The sequence below is a fragment of the Miniopterus schreibersii genome (assembly GCF_964146895.1).
Source record: "Miniopterus schreibersii genome assembly, chromosome: 19".
Lineage (NCBI taxonomy): Eukaryota > Metazoa > Chordata > Mammalia > Chiroptera > Miniopteridae > Miniopterus > Miniopterus schreibersii.
Window position 1 is genome coordinate 5,937,194 of NC_138119.1, and position 18,990 is coordinate 5,956,183.

The 18,990-nt window shown below is 55.7% G+C and overlaps 1 protein-coding gene across 3 annotated transcripts; it reads right to left on the minus strand.

The window, feature by feature from the left end:
* Positions 1-1,054: 1,054 nt before the first annotated feature.
* Positions 1,055-18,703, minus strand: DENND2D (DENN domain containing 2D). Of its 3 annotated transcripts, none has more exons than XM_081122227.1 (12): positions 18,642-18,703; positions 13,683-13,858; positions 12,780-12,892; positions 12,017-12,086; positions 11,235-11,312; positions 10,056-10,196; positions 8,743-8,891; positions 6,091-6,268; positions 3,255-3,296; positions 2,784-2,868; positions 2,243-2,482; positions 1,055-1,537 (listed from the first exon to the last, which is right to left on the minus strand). In XM_081122227.1, exons 6-12 carry the CDS (start codon positions 10,158-10,160, stop codon positions 1,461-1,463), a joined length of 876 nt encoding a protein of 291 aa, XP_080978353.1. In that variant the 5' UTR covers positions 10,161-10,196; positions 11,235-11,312; positions 12,017-12,086; positions 12,780-12,892; positions 13,683-13,858; positions 18,642-18,703; the 3' UTR covers positions 1,055-1,460. The 3 variants fall into 3 exon arrangements, with proteins under 3 accessions (XP_080978353.1, XP_080978352.1, XP_080978351.1); XM_081122226.1 differs by lacking the exon at positions 18,642-18,703 and adding an exon at positions 18,430-18,536; XM_081122225.1 differs by lacking the exon at positions 18,642-18,703 and adding an exon at positions 18,206-18,349.
* Between the last annotated feature and the right edge of the window lie 287 nt (positions 18,704-18,990).

Below are 18,990 nucleotides of genomic sequence, written 5' to 3' on the forward strand. Positions count from 1 at the left end.
AAACACCTCAAATTTGGAAGGAAAGGTGTCCTGTCTTTACACATTGAGGAAGCCGTTTTTTTATTGCTCAAGAAATGGTGTCTCATGGGCTGGGGAGCCCTGTCAGCATGTGGAATAATGTACCTTTGTCGATCCATTTTATTTTTTTTAATAAATATATGATCTGAAAAGCCAGCGTTTTTCTCAGTTTTATTCCCTGGAAAGATAAACGTTTTAATGTCATTTTTCAAACTCGAAGCAAAGTTTATTTCTGTTCTTTAATAAATAAGAAAATTTGGTCAGCTGTGGTGTCATGATGTGTCCTGTGACCTTTCTGTTTCGTATAAACTGTTCAACTTAAAACATAGAAGAGCTGTGTTCATTTTCCCTACTGATGGGTTTTTTGTAGTTTTCACCCTGGCCTCTGAGGGCCACACTCACATACACACACTAAAAGGATGGAGATTTTGAAAGACTGAGTGCTTCTAAAAGTTCCTGTTCCTTCCGTTTCAGCAAAAGGTAGAGGTGTGGAGGGAAGGGGGACTAGGCGACCACTAAACTCCTTCCGACTCTTGCGATTCTCTTTTCTCAAGAGAAAAAAACTGTCGTGGGATCCCTCCACCTTTAGCTGAAGAGTTGAACTGGGCTTCCCAAAATAGCAAGTAGGGTGTCTAAAACGGTTCCAAACTGGAGGTGATGGGCGGGCAGACCTATTTATGAAAGCAGTGCCGACGGCCTTCCCCTCTGGCTTCTGCTTGCTGAAATGCCTGCCCTCAGTCACCCTGGCCCGCACATGCTGCACTCTGGCCAGCAGCCCTTCCTCCCGGGAACCTGGAAAGCACGCCTGCCCCGAACCAGGACCTGCTGCCGTCCCCGGTGTTGCTGCTGCTTGCACCTGTGTCCCTTACCCTTCCTGCTGGAAGTGGGGCTGCTGACCCCTAGGAGCCTCCACTGCAAACACAGCCCGAGTTCCAGGCCACCAGGACCAGGTCCTCCACTTCCAGTCCAGCGTATTCTCAGTCTTCCCCGGCGTCTTTCTGCTCCTCCCCAATAGTGAAAGCCAAAGATACACATATAAACCACAAGATTTTCATTTTATTGTTATCCTCATGTGTCCACAGACTTTTTATGTGGCCTTTGAGCCACAACTGCTTTCTCTGGAGGATTTCGTAGTAGTGGTTCCTGGGGCCGGGCAGTTACAGCAACTTCTATGTGTCATCACACCTGTGCTACTGTCCCGCTCTGTGTCCCCTCTGCAGAAGGTGAGCCCTGCTCTGAGCACGAGGCCAGATCCTCCTGAAGTCTGGAGAAAGCTGATCCCAAGGATCCCAGACTCAAGACACCAGCCTGAAGCAAGACCTGGTTACCAGGACTTGGGAGAAGACTGGATGCCGGGGGCTGAGAGCTTCGCCGATTCTGCCACGTTGGCTGGGGCCCAAGTCCCAAACTGGCCTGTTGGTCTAGTCCCATCACCACAGTTCTTACTTCACGGACTTTTCCTTTGATTTCTTCTGTTTCTTCTGTTCCTCATATTCAAGTATTTTCCGTTGGAAATAACCTGGGGGTTCAGAGGCAGGCGTTAGACGCATCTAATCCAGCTGGGCGGACTGATGAGCTTGGGGGCAAGGATCGGAAATATCCTTTCTGCCTGCTCCCCATACACCCACATTCTCGCTGGGAAATTCCTCTGGAGATCCACAGATTCCATTTGGCCCCAAAAAGGGCCTACAAAGAAAAAGTAGTAGCCCTGGCCGGTTTGGCTCAGTGGTTAGAGCATCTGCCCGCATGGACTGAAGGGTCCTGAGTTTGATTCCAGCCAAGGGCATGTACCTGGGTTGCAGGCTCCATCCCCTGCCCCGGTGGGAGCGCACGCAGGAAGCAACCAATTGATGTGTGTCTCTCACATGGATCTTTCTCTTTCTCCCCCTTCCACTCTCTTGGAAAAGCAATGAAAGAAAAATCCTCAGGTAAGGATTAAATAAATAAAAATCAAATTTTTATAAAAATTTTTAAAAGTAGAATTAGCTCCAGACTCAAAAGAGCAAAGGGCATCCTACTGGCTGCGTAATAGAGCAACTTCTACAAAATGTCAGCCCGAGGGGCGTTTCTTTAGGCTTCACGTTACTGCTTTCCAACCCACTGATAAGATCACGGCTGTTCTGCGGGCCTCTGGAGGGCAATGGTCTTTCCTGCCCTTTCCCAGGGCCGCACTTCGCTGGGGACAGTGACCCCGGGAGCTTAGCCATAGGAGGCTCTCACGTACCTGCGGGCGGGGTCTTGCTCTTCTCAGCCTCCTGGATGAAGAGGGAGAAGAGCTGCGTCTTCACAAACTTCTTCACGAACCGGCGGTTGGCCTTGGAGGCCAGCGCCTTGTAGAAGGCCCGTTCTTGGAAGCGGCCTTGCCCGGTCGCCTCCCGCTTGATGTAGGAGGCGTAGTGACCCACAGTCTTGACAAAGAACTGCACGAAAGGGCCTGAAACATGCTCGTTGATTTGTTCTGGAGCTGCAGGGGACATAGAGACGCCAGCTCAGGGGAGCAGAAGGGTGAAACTACCCCTTTTCCCCTTTAAGGGGCCGTCACGCTGGCTCCTAATTACTGATTGACTCATGAAAGTGGGAGGCCGGCTATGGGTCCTCTACCGTTGCTCAAGAAGACTAAAATCTCCGACTTGCCCTAGGATCTAGGCCTTGGGACTGGCCCAGGACTGCCAAACAGGTTCATTTTAGCTCTGGAAGGGGATGGTTGGGAATCACGCCCTCAGGGTCTCTGGAGAAACCCAAAATAAGAGGGGCCTAGGACTTACTCTGTAACTCATTGATTCCCTGACGAAGAGAGTCCAAGATGTCATCCTGAAGCTTGGGTGGTAGGATGTCTTTTTCGTCACCGACCTAGTAAAGACGACAGAGTCAGGGAGGAGGTGTGAAGTGGGGTGCTGGCAGAGAGGAGGACCTGTCTGTACCCTCACTCATCCCCAAATTCATAAATGGCCACATAGAGAAAGAACAGAATCTGTTTCTTGGTCTTCAGCTTGACTCAACATTAGCAAGTCTCCTCTCCACCCCTGTGGAACTTGGTTTATATCTTCACTCTAAAGGTACTAACACTGATGGCCTTGTCACGAGGTCATCTGTGTTTTTGTCTGTCATGGGCTCCTTAAGAGAGGAGAGGTTCTCGCTCAATAAAAATACTTAAGTTGAACTAAGTGGAGCATGGATGAGACTAGAGTGATGGAGTTGGTGGTGGGCATGCAGGGGATCTGCACCGAGATACTCACGGACATTAAGAAGGTTTTTTCACAAAGATCCACCAGCAGCACCTGAAATAAACACAGAATGGCTTTGTCTCTTCCCCTGTCGTCATAGACCTCAGGAGGACCTGCCACCTCCGTTTCTACCTTTCAGCCCCAGTAGCACCAAAACCAGCATCTTCAGTGCTCATTTCCTGCCTGACGTTGCTTTCTCTCCATTCCCTTTTGGAACTCTCAGTTCCCTTCCTGGGGGAGGCCTGAGGGTATAGGAAGGGGGGTGGGGGGAGAGCTGAGACCGGAGGGGAATGCACTAGTAGGAAACCACAGCCAGCCACTCCGCACGGAGTGGAGTAACTGCTTCCACCTATGGAACACTGAGAGCAAGACGAGTGCTTTGCACACTTATCTCCTGTAACCCTCCCAGCGGTCCTGTGGAGGCAGGTACTCCCCTGACTCAAAGAAGTTGCCTGAGGTCACACTGCTAACAAACAGGAGAGCCAGAAGCTGCAGAGTTCCCTGGCCTCAGGACTGCTTTCCCTCTCCCTACACTCAGCTTCCACTCCCACCCTCATGTCAGCTTTAGGACCAGGGTGGACATCTTTTCACCCTTCCATTCTTGCAACAGTCTAGAAACCCCCTCAAGGCTTCGGGGAACAGCCAGAGAAGGAAATGAGCACAGGGTCAACAGAAGAGGGAAGGAAAGGCGGCGAGGAGACCACGGGTCTACAGGCTGCGGGAGAGACCAGCACGGGCTGGAAAGGGGGCCCTGTTCCGATACCAGCTCCATCGCTTGCCCGAGGGGCCTTCTGTCTAGATTGGACATTACAAAGAGACACCCCACTGCTTGGATTCCAACCTGCAGACCTATTTCTTTGATCCTTAGAGCATTTTCAATGAACTGAATTCGTTTCCAATGTTTAAATTGGAAAATTTCACATAAAATTTGGATTGGGGGCTTCTCCTCAAAAGTCAGGAAGTCTATGCCCTGGCCAGTGTGGCTCAGTTGGCTGGGCACCATCCCGTGCACCGAAAGGTTGCTGGTTTGATTCCGGGTCAGGGCACATGCCAAGGTTGTGGACTCTCGATCCCCATTGGGGGACGTGCAGGAGGCAGCCAATCGATGTTTCTCTCTCCCTTCCTCTCTCTCTAAAAAATCAATTAAAAAAATTTTTTTAAAAAGTAAGGTATTCTAACGCTGGTCCTCATCTCTAAAGGACAACATTCAGAGGGACCTGAACGCGGCTGCCCCCTTTGGGCTCAGCACATGCTCAACAGTTTGTCACAATCCCCCAAAACCTGCTGGTCACTTAGATGCCACGTGGGCTCCTGTTTTCAGTTTGGGCCCTTGCTCTTGGCAATGGGATGATCCCTCTGTGCTCCTGTTTTCCATATAAAAGAGAAAAGAGGGACTGGAAAGTGTGCCAAGAGACAGAGCAGGCACTGTAATTATCTGTCATCAGGGAGAAAAGTTGAACTAGTCCAGACCTGAACCCACTGTTTACATCAGCTCAGGTACCTTCAATCAAGGAAGACTATTTGTTTGGGGTGTTGGGAGCTAAGAGTGTGGGTGAAGAATGTATCTGTGAAGTCGTTCCCAAAGATCTTTCTGGTGTTTGGGTATATTACTGTCAACTAATCCCTTCCAGACAGCTTACGTGGGGAGTCAGGGAATCGCCCCACGCCCACCATAGCCCCTGCCCATTACACAGGGCAGCTGCTGAGGCAGAAATAGGCCAGAGCGCTGGGATGGCAGGAGCCCAATCCTACCAGCCTTGGGATGTCTTCCTGCCTGGCTGTCCGCGGGAGGAGCCACAGCTTCTGAGAAGCTGGAGCTGCAGCGTCAGGAAGTTTCATAACGAACAGTATTGGGACATTTTAAGTCTCATTGCTAAACACAGGGCTGACACTCTGCCCCAGTTAGTCACAAGGCAAGGCTCGTTCAAAGGGCGTGTGTACTCAGCAATTCTGAAAAGGACTGGGAGGGCCAGGAAGCGAGAAAACATGTCTTTCCTTCCCATAACACTTCGTAGAAGGAGGGCTTGGAGTCTTCTCCCCGTGCTAAGTTCCATCATTGCCTGTGTGGCCTGGGGAATGTCCTTTGGGTCCTCCGGACCTCAGTCATTCCTTACACAAATGAAGGCAGGCCTCCCACTGTGGCTGGTTCCAGGCCTCCTAAGTAGCTTACTTCTCGCCTCTCCCCTGGGTTGGCCCCCTATCTGCACAGAGTCAAGGTCAGCCAGTGCAGACACACACACACAGACCTAAACAGCATTTCTTGCTTGAGCTGAGTGACATGCTAACCTTGAAACTTCCTCCTGACAGCTTCAAGCAGGACACACTTTGAACTGTCCTTCCAACACTGGAGCCCCATGTATGCTACGAATGCCCGTTTGGGGGCATTGCCAAGAAATAAGGTGACAAAAATCAAAGGGCTGTATCCTGGTTGCCAGTTGACTACTGGAGCTAACTCATGTCGCCCTACTGAAGACGGAGTCTTGCAAATGGAGATTTTGTAGCAAGAGTTGTCTTTCTGATTAGCTGAGAGCTCAGCTGCCCAATGACCCCTCAATAAGCTACATGCCTGTCCGTGCAGCCCAAAGGTGGGTCATTCAGGGGCAGAGAGCTGACGCTTACTGAGCACCAACTATGCGTCAGGCACCAGGCTGGGAGCCTTACGCGGGCGATTTCCCCTGGCATCCCTAGGAACTGAACACGGTCACCCCCACTTAACAGAAGCAGCAGCTCAGGCTTCACGAGATGAACAACTTGCCCCAAATCACACAGCCCTTGGGAGCAGAGCTGGGGTCTGCACCCAGGTCTGCCTGGCCCCGGACTATGGCTTCTTCTTCTTGCTGAGCAGTACCTCTTCCATGGGGCTGTCCAAAACCTCCTGCCGAAAGCGCATTTGGACTCCGACCATGAAGGGAGTCGGGCAGCAGACAGTGGCCAGGAGGCTCTCGGGCACAACAGGGATGTAGGTGTGCGCCCAGCTGAAGGGGTAAAGCAGCGCAGCGGCGGCGTGGATGCACTGAGACAGGGTGCTGGGGACAGGGCACAGAGAACAGAGTCAGAGGGGCCGCCCCGCGCCCCGCCCCAGCCGCCCACAGGGCCCACCGCCCGCAGCAGGTGCAGAGGCGGGCCCGGAGCCACGCGGGTCCCAGGCGACCCCTCACCGCTGGGAGGGGAGGGGCAGAGGCTCCTCTCAAGGATGGGGCCTCCATTTGGTCATTTGCCAGTTGGTCTTCTCAGCTCACTACTGAGCAAAAATAAAAGTGGCTCTGAAGACAGGGGGGGAAGAAATGCCTGCACTCAAACGGATCACAGATTGAGCCCCTTCTATATACGCTCAGCACGGTGCCAAAGATGTGAGCATCGGGACGTGGGAGACACGGGCCCTGCTCTTGAGGAACTCGGGGTAGTTAAGGAGGCGACGTGTAAACACCGGGTGCAGCTGAGAGGCAAGACCACATTTCCTCCTTGTGTCTCTCCGCCCTTCCCGGTCTTTCCCTCTCAGGCTCCCTCTGGCCACTCGAGGCTGGAGCCTGAGTTAGTTAGTTTGGGAAATTCCTAGATTCCCAGAACCTCACCCAGCAATTCCTACCCGGAAAGTCCCCCAAGGTGGCCCCCTCCCTTTCCGAGGGAGCACTCCCTGAGCAATTATTGCTAAGTCACAGCTCAGGGCCAACTCCTCACCCACTACCCCCCCCAAAAAAAAACACACAGCCCCATTCTCTCCCTGGCTTCTCTGGTCCCCACTAACTCTCAGGGCTCCTCATTTCTCCTGGTTGCCCCCAAACTGAAGCCAATAAAAATACAGATGCGGAAACCTTGTTCCGATTCTTGGTATCAACTAGCACTTCCTAAGAGAGAGGGAAGTCTCCGAGAGTCAGGCCAAGGCTTCAGATGACTGGAAGTCCCCTCCCCTCCGCGTTTCTGGGACCTGAAGACAGTGTGAGAAGGAAGTGGGGAGAGGTACGATCTCCTGGAAGAAAGTCAGAGCCTGAGAGGGAAATCCTGCCCCCTCGCCCCTGCCCCGGGCCAGCTGACCCCTGCGGTCGCGGTCACTTCCCAGGCACGGATATTAGGGAGAAAGGCCAGCATCCCAGCTGCAGCCCCATGGACACTCCTTTCCCCACAGGGCTCAGAGGGAAAAGCTAGTTGCAAAGCCAAAGGTCACACCACTTCCCTCAAGGATTAGCCCACAACCAGTGCCTTTTGTTGACACTGACTTTTGCAGAATGTTCAACCCACAGACCCCACTCCCTGCCCAAGCTTCCCTCTCTCTAAAGGCCGTGGCATTCACCTGACCCTCTCTGGCCTAACATTTGGGCACCTAACACCCTTTTCTTTCTTTTCCTTGAACGATAGAGCCAGAGTTGCCAGCCCAACATCAACGGCCTTCTCCCTCCCCAGGAGCGAACGGAAGGCCAACCACCTAGTGTTTTATGCTGTTTCTTTCTCTCCCTTTCTGCCACGTCTCCCCGTGTCCTTCTCAGACTCAAAGCCCCTAAGAGGTAGAGACCAAGACATGGCAGTGCCCCGCTCCACCCACACACAGGGGTAAACACTCAGCTGCGAGCTTATTAAGAGTAACAGCTTGTGCTTACTAATATGTGCCTGGCAGGGTGCTAGCTGCCTAATGGGAACTATTTCATTTAACCCCCACCACAACCTTAGGAGAAAGATACAACCATTTTCTCCACTTTACAGATAAGATCATGGCTTCAAGAAGTTAAGCCCTGGCCGGTTTGGCTCAGTGGGTAGAGCGTCAGCCCGCGGACTGAAGGGTCCTGGGTTCAGTTCCAGCCAAGGGCATGTACCTCGGTTGCAGGCTCGTCCCAGACCCTGGTTGGGGCACGTGCGGGAGGCAACCCATCGATCTTTCTCTCTCTCTCCCTTCCACTCTCTCTGAAAAGCAATGGGGAAAAAATATCCTTGGGTGAAGATAAAATAAAGTTAAGAAGCTGACCTAAGAGAAGCACATAGCTAAGGTGGAAGAACAGGAGTGGAAGCTGGTTCTGCTGACTGAGCACGTAGGCTTTGACCCGCTACAGAATTCTACACCCCCGAAGGTCAAAGACCGTGTCCTGTTTGCCCATACCCTCCCAAATGCTTGGCATCTGACAATCAGCTGACACACAGGAGTGTCTGTTGAATGAGGGAGTGAGCGGATAGATGTGTTTGTCACTAAGGATGATGGCCTTGACCTCCATACCATCACACGCCTTCCTGCCTGTCCTCAGCCTCTCGAGAGCAGAATGCTATCTGCATCCACCCTGATGGTCTCCGCCTGGGCTGTCCCCGGAATACCTCATGGCCTGCTCAGAGCTAAATCAGAAACCTCCTCAGGCCTAGGTAGCCATCAAGGTTGGAGGCAGAAGCAGGTTTTAGCACAGAGCAAGACTGGGATGCAAGAGGATCCTACAGCCTGACCTCCTTTGAGGGCCCTCCGGCTGGTCCCTCAAACCCAAGGATGGCAGTCAGTTCAGATGAGCTGCTCGATGGCTGGACCCACCTGAGACCTTCCGCCAGGAAGATGATTCTTCTCTCCAGCACCGCCGAGGCGAAGAGCTGAATAATCTGCTCGATGGTGAGACATCGCAACAGAGAACGAAAATCCACGTGTTCTAGGTGGGAGTCCAGGGGCCGCGTCAGGGAGATGAACTTGGGGAAACCAGAGAGACAGGTGTCACCACACTGAAACATCACGCAGGTCCCAGAATGCTGGGCCTCTGCCGGCCTCCACTGTTCCCGGACAGGAGGAAGTCCGATCCTGTCTCTCCCTTACCACTAAAACCCAGCCACGGTGCCCTCTGCCCTGAGATACACGGATGTCATCCCTAGCATGGCCCACGGGGTCCTGCCTCCCTGCTAGCCTCACAGAGCGCACTCCACCTCCTGCCATGCTTCACCCATCACCTCCTCCTGTTCCTCGAGCATGTCACGCTCTTTCGGGCCTGAGGTCCTTCTCAGCTTGGGAGCCCCCTGGTCTCCCCTTCTCCCTTCCTTCTTGCCCTCCCTCAATCCCCAGAGGCCTTCCTTGGCCACCTAAAGCAAAGTGCGTTCTCTGTCCTTTCTCCTGTAGCACTGTTATCTTTTCCCCTTTCATCACAATCATACAATTTTTAATTATATATTTGTCTGTTTCTTGGTTGAATGTCCGTCTCCCCCACTAGACTTTCAGCTCCATGAGGCCAAGGATCACGCTCATTTCAGTCACCACTTTACAGACAGAAAATAGTTGAACTCGGTGCCTGGCAAGCATCCTACACTTACTTTTTGAGTAAGTGAAAAAGCCCAGCCCCTCCCCTTATTTTTATGGGGTTCAGAGGGCCACACAGATTATCCAGAGGAACAGGGCTCAGCACTGGGATTCTTAAAACAACGTTCTGCCTTAAAGCAGTGGCATCCCCTGTGGCATGGGTGGGGACTCAGGGGCGGGGATGGGCGATAAGAAATAGACAGATGGAGGCCACAGGCAGAGATATAGGACAGACACAGGAGGCTGAGGGTGTGGCCGGGGGCAAGTGGCAGGTTGGGGGCTGGGAGTAAAGTCCGTTCTAGAACCTCAGCTTACATGGTTTATTTATGACTAATAAAAGTCTTGGTGGCTTGAACAGTGACTAGGTCCTTGTGACCATCTGGTTGGGAGGATCTGGAAATTTGGGTTTGATTTTCAGCTCTGCCGATAATTCAAGCGAAGACCCAGCCCCTGCCTCAGTCAGTTTTTCTGTATGTTAGCCAGTGAATGGAAGGACTGTGATGAGAGGGGCCACAGGAGCCTGCGCCCTCCAGCCAGAGAGGGTCTCACCTTTTTTTGGAACCCACCTCGGTGCCCGAGTCAGGGATGAAGCTCTTGAGGGTGACGGTCTTGCCAGGAGCAGGGAAGGTTGCCTCCCGGAGGCCCTGCATGAACGGGTAGATGACAGCCATGGAGATCTGGTGCCTCTTCTCCACCTCATCCAGGATCTGTGCAGAAAAAGGACCATGGGAGGCATGGCTCAAAGGGATGTGACTGGGACGGTGGCAGAGGCCCCACGCGTGAGGCTCCCGCACTGGACCGGCCAATCTTCCTGCATCTTCTAGACCCCTCTGCCAGCTGGTCCCTCTCCTCCCTGGCACAGCCCAGTCCACTGCTTTTTCCCAGTCTTCTTTTTTCCACCCTCCCTCTACCAATCCATGCTCGTCCCTTCTCCTAACATCAACATCAGCCACCTTCTCAGGGAGTCCTCCCAGAGTGAACTCATCGCTCATGGTGACACCGTTCATTCATGTTGGTTGGAATGGGGGCTACAAAGCTGGTCCTCTTGGGCACCACTCTGCCCTCCAACTTCCACTGGATGCCCCCAGGGCCGGGGACAGCCTCTGTCCCCCTGCACCCTGCAGGGATGAGCGCTCCACCCAAGCAAGGACTGATGGAGTTCCCTGTCTTCTTCCTCCAAGGGGCCTGCTGGGGCGGAGCACACAAAAGCCCTTCCAGGCCACCTAGGCACACCCTATCCATTCTGAGGCCCCCTCGGGTGTACTGGCTCTCAGTGAGCTCCGGTAGGAGAAGTCCTGGAGGCCTCCACGTCTCCTCTGCCCTGGAAGGAGTTAGAGGTAGTCCAATATTGTGTAATTGTCTCCGTATTTCTGTAGAGCTCAGCCTTTCTCACAGACCACCTCACCTGAGCCTCATGCTGGCCGTGAAATAGGAAGGTGAGGGTCATCTATGCATCTGACAGATGAAGGAACCGACAACTCCCAATTCCTAACCTGGGGCCCCTCCCACTGTCCCTCCAGCTGCTTTCTGCCCTGACCAGAGCGGGAGCCATGGGCTCTTGGCAGGGGAGATGGTCCCCTAGGTTAGGTTTTTACTTTTGTCTAAAATCAAGTAGAGCCCAAGCCCCTCTCTGCCCAGCTGTGAGGGAGGCGCTCCCCTAAGGGCTTAGGGAGCACAGGCGGGGCAAGCAGCCCGGGGAGCTGAACAGGCCCAGCAGGCCCTGAGGAATCCTGCTCCAACCCTACCTTGGAGAACAGACCGAAGCAGCCGATGCAGCTGATGATACAGTACACCTTGGGGAGCCGAGGGCCAGGGCCGGCGGGCTGCGGGGAGAGAGCCTCCTTTAGCACCGCAGCCTCCCAGGGACCCACAGGGCACAAGGCTGGTGGCTGGGGCTGGGGGACTCATGGTGAAAGGTGGGCCGATGGAGGAAGGCCTGGCTGTGCAGAGGTCCCGTACATGGGACAGGCAGCAAGGAGGCCAGAGTGGCCACCAAAGTCAAAAGAAGGTGGCTGTGAGGGGGCTAGTGGGCTCACGGGCAAGCACTGCCATCATCTGGGGTCAGCAAAGAGAGGGAACAACTGTGCTGCAGGGATGAGGAAATGGCAAGGGGGGACAACACTGTGAGAGTGACCTGGAGACTCCTGAGAGCCCAGAGCAGGGGTTCAGATCCCAGCCTCTGCTCAGGGAGGCTCCCGGGGCCAAGGCAGCGAGGCCTGGAGAGAGAAGGCGGGGGAGCAGGTGGAGCCTCCCACTGAGCACAGCTGTTGGAAGTTGGGAGAGCAAAGACCGCAGTAGGGCCAGCAGAGGTCCCCTGGGTAGGCGGGCGCGGGGGTGGGGGGATGTGTCTCTGTTCTTGTGGCTGAGGCAGGCACGAACATGGCAGCCAGTGCTGGACTGTGATCTCTACTGTGACCAGCGCTGCCAGGGAGCCTGGGCCTCTGCAGCTGAGGCTTGAGCAAGCCCAGCTGTGGGGCCAAGCAGGCTGCAGAGAGGAGGGGAGGGGGCAGTTCTGAGCTGCACAGACCAAGAGGCGCCTGCAGTAGCCGATCTTCCTGCTCCCATCCACGTTGGTCAGGACAAAGGAGAAGGTCTCCCTGTAGAAGAGCAGATAAGATTTTCACTTGCCCACAAGACTGTAAAACAGGAAGGCAGTCAGCGTCGGGGGGCTCTGAGTGCGGTGAGGCGGACACAGGGAGCTGCCGATCAGTCATGAGAGTGACAATAATGCCAGAAATGTATTAAGTGCTTGTTGGTGTCAAGCTCCAAATGCATCATCTCATTTAATTCCCCAGACAACCCTTTCAGATAGGTTTCGTTATTATCTCCATTTTAAAGTTGAAGGAACTGAGGTGGAAAGGGCGTCTTTTAGCCAAGGTCACTCCAACTCATGAGTGGTTCAGCCAAAACTGGAACTCAGTCAAATTCCAAGCCTCATGCTGTAAGGGACTTTGCTACGGGCCACCTTCCTAAAGTCCACAGGCCTTCTTCTAGGTCCAGCTTCTGCCAGTGCAGAATCAAAACACAGAGACCATGGTTCCTAACACAGTGGAGAGAACCCGGCCCGTCTCTGTGCAGAGGTAACTGGTCAACCGGGTTAGCGAAGCTCCTTGGTGTTAAAGGACCCCAGGCAAGATGGTTATAAATGAATCAACTGAGTCCCTCCCTGTCAGGCGGAAAGCTGGTGAGAGATGGGCAAACACACCAGGCGAGGGGGCCACAGGATCACAAGGCTCACACTGTCCCTTCTCCCCGATCCCAGAGCCCCCATAGCAGGGCCAAGCAGTTACCTGGGATACTCAGTGAGTGGTGCCCACTCGTTCCCATCTGGGAAGCAGAACAAGGGGATGGCACTGAGCAGTCGCTCCTCCTCCTCCTGTTGGCCCCGAAGCAGGTTCTCCCTCTGCAAGGCACAGGAAAGGAGAGGAGCTGATGGTGCATGGAGGGGCAGCAGGGCAGGCGGGCTTCTTTTGAGGCTCTAAGGCAGTCTGAGGATAAGCTTTTCCACTGGCAGGGGTCCTCTGCCGGTCATTCTACCCAGGGACTTCATTCTGGGTCTGGCTGGACCAACCCCAAGGCTGAAACAGCCTGTCCTGGGCCAAGTCTACAGGAACCTGAGTTAGACGGCAGCGTGCTGAGGATCTGTGGAGTCAGGAAGGGGGCCAGGGCCACATCTGAATACAGAGAGGCCCAGAGACTGCCCAGCTTCCTGCGGGGACCACTTCAGAGAGAAAACACATCAGAGAAGAGAGCGGCCAGCTCACTTGCCACGCTTTGAGAGTTAATGAGAATCTCTCACCCAGGGCAGGGGGCCAGCGAGGAGCCCACTGTGTGGCTGTGGCCACGGGCTGCCCTACCCTCTCCCTCCCACTCGTCCCAGGGAGGGGATGCCTGTGAGGAGCTCTGGCAGAAGGTAAGCTTCTCTACAGAGACGGGTGACTGGGGATGGAATCTGGGAGAACTAGGAGGTCCCAAAAGGGGCAGGAGAACTGGCCTAGTTTCCCGGCTAGCAAAGGAGCCTAGGTCAGCTCCTCACAAAGAAGCCAGGCCTAGATTCTGTGAATGATAGGAAACAGGAGTGGGAGAGCTCAGGGCAGCCCTGGAGGGGTAGGGAGAGAGAGAGAGGGCACCCCCTCCCCCACTCGTTGCCTCTCAAACACCCCATCCTCTGTCCCCCCTCTTGTAGCTCTTACCTTGGGAAACTGGTAAGTGATTGTAGGCTCATAATCCTCCCCCGACCGCTTTTTCTTGAGGGAAACCACGAGGAGGTATTCAAAGAAATGCTGTCCCCCGGCGAAATTGGACAGACAGTGCTCCTGGGCCCTCTCTGGTTCCTTTGCAGCTTCCCCTGGATTGTCCTGGACAGATCCTGAAACCCAGACGCGTGGCCCACTCGGTATCTCACAGATCCGTGCCCCGAGTGGAAACTGCGAGGCTCCAGGCAACTTCAGCACCTCAAGGCCCCCCTGTCAACGCTGATGTCCCCAGAGCCTGCCCAGCACCTAAAGCCCTGAAACAGGATCGGAGCCAACTGGGTAGTTTCCATGCCTGCCCTGGCAGATGTGCAGCCACGTGGAGCCAAGAGGAGAAAAGAAACCACTGATACGGAAGCCAAGAAAATGTACCCGGGAGGCCGCTGGGGAGGTCCCGTGCCCCGGGGTGCTGCAGAGACTACCTACCCTTAGGGTGCCCAGTCCAGTACCTGAAACATTTTGCCAGGAGTAGAACTGTCCTCACTAAATCAGAAGAGGCCAGAGGGCCATGTGGCTGTGACCACACCAACCGCGCCCCCCCCCCCCCCAGGCTCTAAAAACCAGCAGGGAAACCTCCCAGCCCAGTCACACGAGGGACAGGGTAGAGGTCAAGATAGAAAAGGAAGGAAAAGCAGAGTGCTGAGGGAGAAACAGCCCCACGGAAGAGCTGCCGTGGAAAAGAGAAGTGGGCAACCCAGTCCAGACCTTCTCGCGGTCGAGGCAGGTGTCTGAGGATCCACCTGAGCATCCCGCCTACCACTTGTCCTTCCACCTTCCAGGGCCTGCGGGGCCTGGAGCGTTGCCCTTCCCTCCAACGCGGGCTACAGAAAGCCCGAGGAAGGCGCTGCCGCTTCAGTGTCCCACCACAGCCCTATGAAGACAGGCCCCACACCGTCTTCCAAACAGGGGAGAGCAGTTTCCATCCTGGGCACCCAATGGTTGAGCAAGGAGGCTGTGACGGGACCCAGGAAGGCGGCAGGAAGCCGGCACTGACAGAAGCAGCATCCTGGCAGGCCGCGCAGACCTCAGCTCCTCCCAGGAGCCCCAGGGTGTGGTGAGACAAAAGGTTATAAGCAAACACCTCCAAGGCCTAGCTGCTTCTGGGCTCAGGGCTTTGAATTCTGGGCTGGAGGTTGTACAATGGGCTTATTTACAATGTGGGGAAAGTGAAGAATGCGAGATAGCATCAGACTGTAGGCACTAGAAACTTGCTGGCTGGCTGGTCACTGGTCCTGGGACCGGAGGGCGATCTTCTATCCCCATAACTTTGATTTTGGGCCTTTCACTTCTTAACGGGGTCAAGAGCAGCCCCAAACCCCTGCAAGGCCACATGAAATTTCCAGGACTTCAGGGCTTCAAGCAAGAACACAGGCCCTAACACTCCCCACAGCCAGGATGCCACTGCTTTCCCTGATATCTAAAAGGGGAAATCATTCTAGTAAGAGGGAAACCTGGAAATCAAGGAGAATCTACAAGCTTCCTCTGCCGGTGGTGGAATAGAGAGAGCAAAGTCCAGGTCTGAGCTGGAGAGTTCCCAACATCTCAGATCTGCATTGGAGCATCTCTCAGCCCTGCAACCCTCCTGAGACAGACTTCTACTGGGATCTGTTCCAGGGTCCCAGCAAAGAATCCCTCTTACAAATAGGAAGCACAGACTCAGGACATTCCCCCTGGCCTACAGTAGGGGACCAGTTGCATCAGCAGCCTCATGGCCGCTCAGTGACAGCAGAAAGCATCTGGGTGACCTCCACCCCACCCCTATTCCTGCTCAGTCTTTTTCCTCTGTTGGGCCAGGCCAAAGGTTCAGCCCAAGCTAAAAGCAGAGCAGCTGCCCCCTGGGGCTCTAGTGGTGTCTGGGGGCTGGGGAGGAGAGAAAGAACAGCAATAAATCACCTAGAAGCCTCGCATAAAACCCCTGAGTGAGCACATGCACAAGGTAAGAGAGAAGGCTAGGAAGCGGCGCCTAAGAGAAGCCAGGAGGCAAAGCGTTTGATGCCAGTGTCTGCCAGCCCTGCGGAGAATTAGCAGCCCTCTGGAAGGGAGTGGGGTCTGGAATAGAGGAAACGGCTGCCTTGCTCTTAAGAGCTTTGCACCTGGCTTTCATGGGACTAATAGAAGCCACACTCAGTGGCCCTGCCATGACTCCTGGGGAAAACCCCCATCAGAGTAAATACGGATGTTACCGTAATGGTGAGAACATTGACCCAGATCACTCAGGTTCTCGCTACTCCTTGCTCGCAACCTGCACAGACTTGTACAACCCTCACCACCAGTCTGAGGAATAAGCATCTTGCCAATACAGCGGGGAAACGGAGGCACAAAGAAATTCAGAGCCTACTGACAGACTCTGTCGGGGTGGGAACTATTAGAGTTCTAGGCCCATGCTCCTGCCTTCTGGATGCAGTACATACACAGAACATCACGCAAACGTGGGATGCCTCCCATCTGCAAAGGACTTTGAGAACCAAAATGCTTTCACTGATCATTCCAGAAGTTCAGGAAATTATTCCTTTCCTCGAATCGTTTGAGTTGCAATTTACAGCCCACTCCTTCCTGTTTTATCAGGAGAGCCAAGAGAATAGCAAAACTCATAAACTCAAACAAAAAAGGGACTAGACCTTTGGGTTGAGACCCAAAAATCCACAAAAGATGGCTTTCTCCTGTCTTTCAAAGGGAGAGAGAACATCTATCGGACACACACACGTCATATAGGTCATCTCATCTGATCCCCAGTGCCCCAGAAAGGAATTATGATCCTGGATTTTTAATTGAGGAGGGAGCCGCCCTTTCTAAGGAAGTTGGGAGTCTGGTTACACTTGTTCTTCTACCGGGAAGCTCCTCCCACAGACACCTGAGGAAAGTCCCAAACAGACTAAACTGTAGGTGAGGGGCGTTTCTGGAACCTTCTCTGAAAAGCTGGCCCTTCCTCTTCTAGTTCAACTGCTCTCAACCCAGGTCCACCCCCCGCAGCCACTCCTCCCACCAGGATGATTTACACATTCGGTGTGTGTACACACACACACACACACACACACACACACACACACACGCCCCTTCCTGCCACATGACTGCCCTGGAGGGAGGGGGACTCCCCAGGAAGGTGGGAGGCAGATGGAAGGTGTGGGCGATGAGGACACACTCCCCACACTCCCCCAGCCTGACAGGTGCCAGAACCCCCAGTTCCTCACGGCCAGGCAGCTCCTCTGGGTACAGTCATCACCTGGTTTTGCGGGTCAGGGTGGGTGGGAACAACCCTAATGTCTCCCCTGGGCTACCGGGAGCAGACCACTTTCATTCCCACGGACGTCTCAGGGCTGAGGGAGGCCAGAAAAGCCCAGGCCTGTGCTCTCCAGACAGGAGAGGACAGCAGTCCCGCCCCACATTCTGCTCGGGTCACCGCACAGTTCCAGACCTCTGTCCCCACCCGCGGTCTCTGCCGTCTGTGCCTTGGTAGGGTGAAATGACGGACGCTAGGACCTCCTGTGTAGGTAGAACAAGGGCTGGGGGGAGCGCAGGAGTGATGGCAGAAGCACTGATCTCACCCCCACGCCTCCCCAACTCTGGGGCTTGACCTTGAGGATGTGGCTTCAGGCATCCGTTTGATGTGCCAAGGTTAGAAGAGGTGGTCAGTACTGTCCAGTGGGCCCCTTTCTCCTGAGCAGGGGCCCCTGGGCAGAGGAGCTGAGGGTTCTGGCTGCTCGGCCACAGCGCTGGGCCGGTGGAAGAGGCAGTTATGTTTGCAGAATGAATGAGAAAAATGAATGAATTCCCAGCTGCCTTCCTTCCACAGCTCAGCGGCCCTGCTAAGAAGGAAGCGAGCATCGACTTCTAACGTGATCCCCACCACACTGGGAGGAATTATTCTCACTTCGCCCAACGACGGGCTAGGGAGGCGGGACTTGTGGGGTTCACACACTCTAAGGAAGCCCCGGAGCAGGCGCCACCCCAGCTCTGCCCTTGGCCACACTCTCCATGGCCCCTGATGGCCTTGGGCGGGGGTGGTGCGTCCTCCTGGAGACTAGTTTTTCTGGCCAGCGGCTATTTGAGGCGCACAGGCGGGGCCGGGAGGGGCGGGGCGGAGGGGGGCACCCCGGGGCTGGGGCGAGGGCTCCGGGGAAGGTGCTCCAGGCGCTCTGCGGTTGTACCACAAGCTTCCTGGCTGGAAGGACACGTGGCCCCGGGGCCCCACCACGGTTTCCTCCGCCCCGCCGCCTCCCCGCTCACCCCCTGTGGCCTGGCAACTGCTCTGACCTCCGACCTTGTCCCCAGCGGGCCCTGTCCACCCCCACCTGCGCCCTGTCTGCGCTCACCTGCGCCCTCTCTCCGTCCAGCCCTCCCGAGCGCGCGGCCGACGGCTCGGGGATCCGGCCCCCCGCGCCGCCCTTCCCGGGCCCTGCCACGGTCACCTCGGGTCCTGGCCCCGGCCCCCGCGCCCCTGCCCCGCGCCCCGGCCCCGCACTAACCCCCGCGGCCGCGCTTCAGTCTCAGGCTGGCTCGGAGGCGGCGGCCGAGCCCGTCCATGGCCCCTCCGGTGCCCGGCGCCCGCTCCCAGGTCCGCGCCGGCCCCGCCCCCGTGCCGACCTCCGCGGGGCCGACACTTTCGCTTTCACGCGGGGGGGGGGTTGGCCGCGGGGACCTGCCCGGGGCGGGGCGCGCACCTTCCGGGCTCCGCCCAACCCCGGCGCACCTGGGCGGGCCCGTGTCCCCGCCGCCGGGCGCGCGGGCGGCGCGGGGGGCAGAGGGCGCTCCACGCGCCTCCGCCGGGGGCGGCGCCACCTCGCTCTCCACCGTGCGTGGGGCGCCCGGGAAGCCTGGGCGGGGTCCCTGGGAGGCCAGCCCCTCCCTCCCTCCCTCCCCAGCGCCAGGCGGGAGCGCCGGTCCAGGCGGCTCCCCACTTACCCCAGAAGGGGGGCGCTCTTCCGGAGCGGGCACGCCCTTCCAGCCCCTCCGTCTCTCCCGCTGTGGCTGCCATTTCCAGATCTTTTGCCTTATTTGTCCCTCTACCCACAGGGCACGTGCCTGCCTTGATCAAAGCCCTGTCCCACTTCCCCAGCCAGGCGAGGGGAGCCCAGCGCACGGGCGGGGCTCCCCAGGAGGTGCTGGTGCAGGGGCCCGGGCCTGACCCCGCCTTCTCAGCAGCCTGGTGGTGGTGGTTTGTTTGTTTGTTTGTTAAGTCATTGGAGTAACATTGGGTAATATATAAATTTCAGATGTACAGCCTTATAATTGGACATTTACCTCTGCTCTA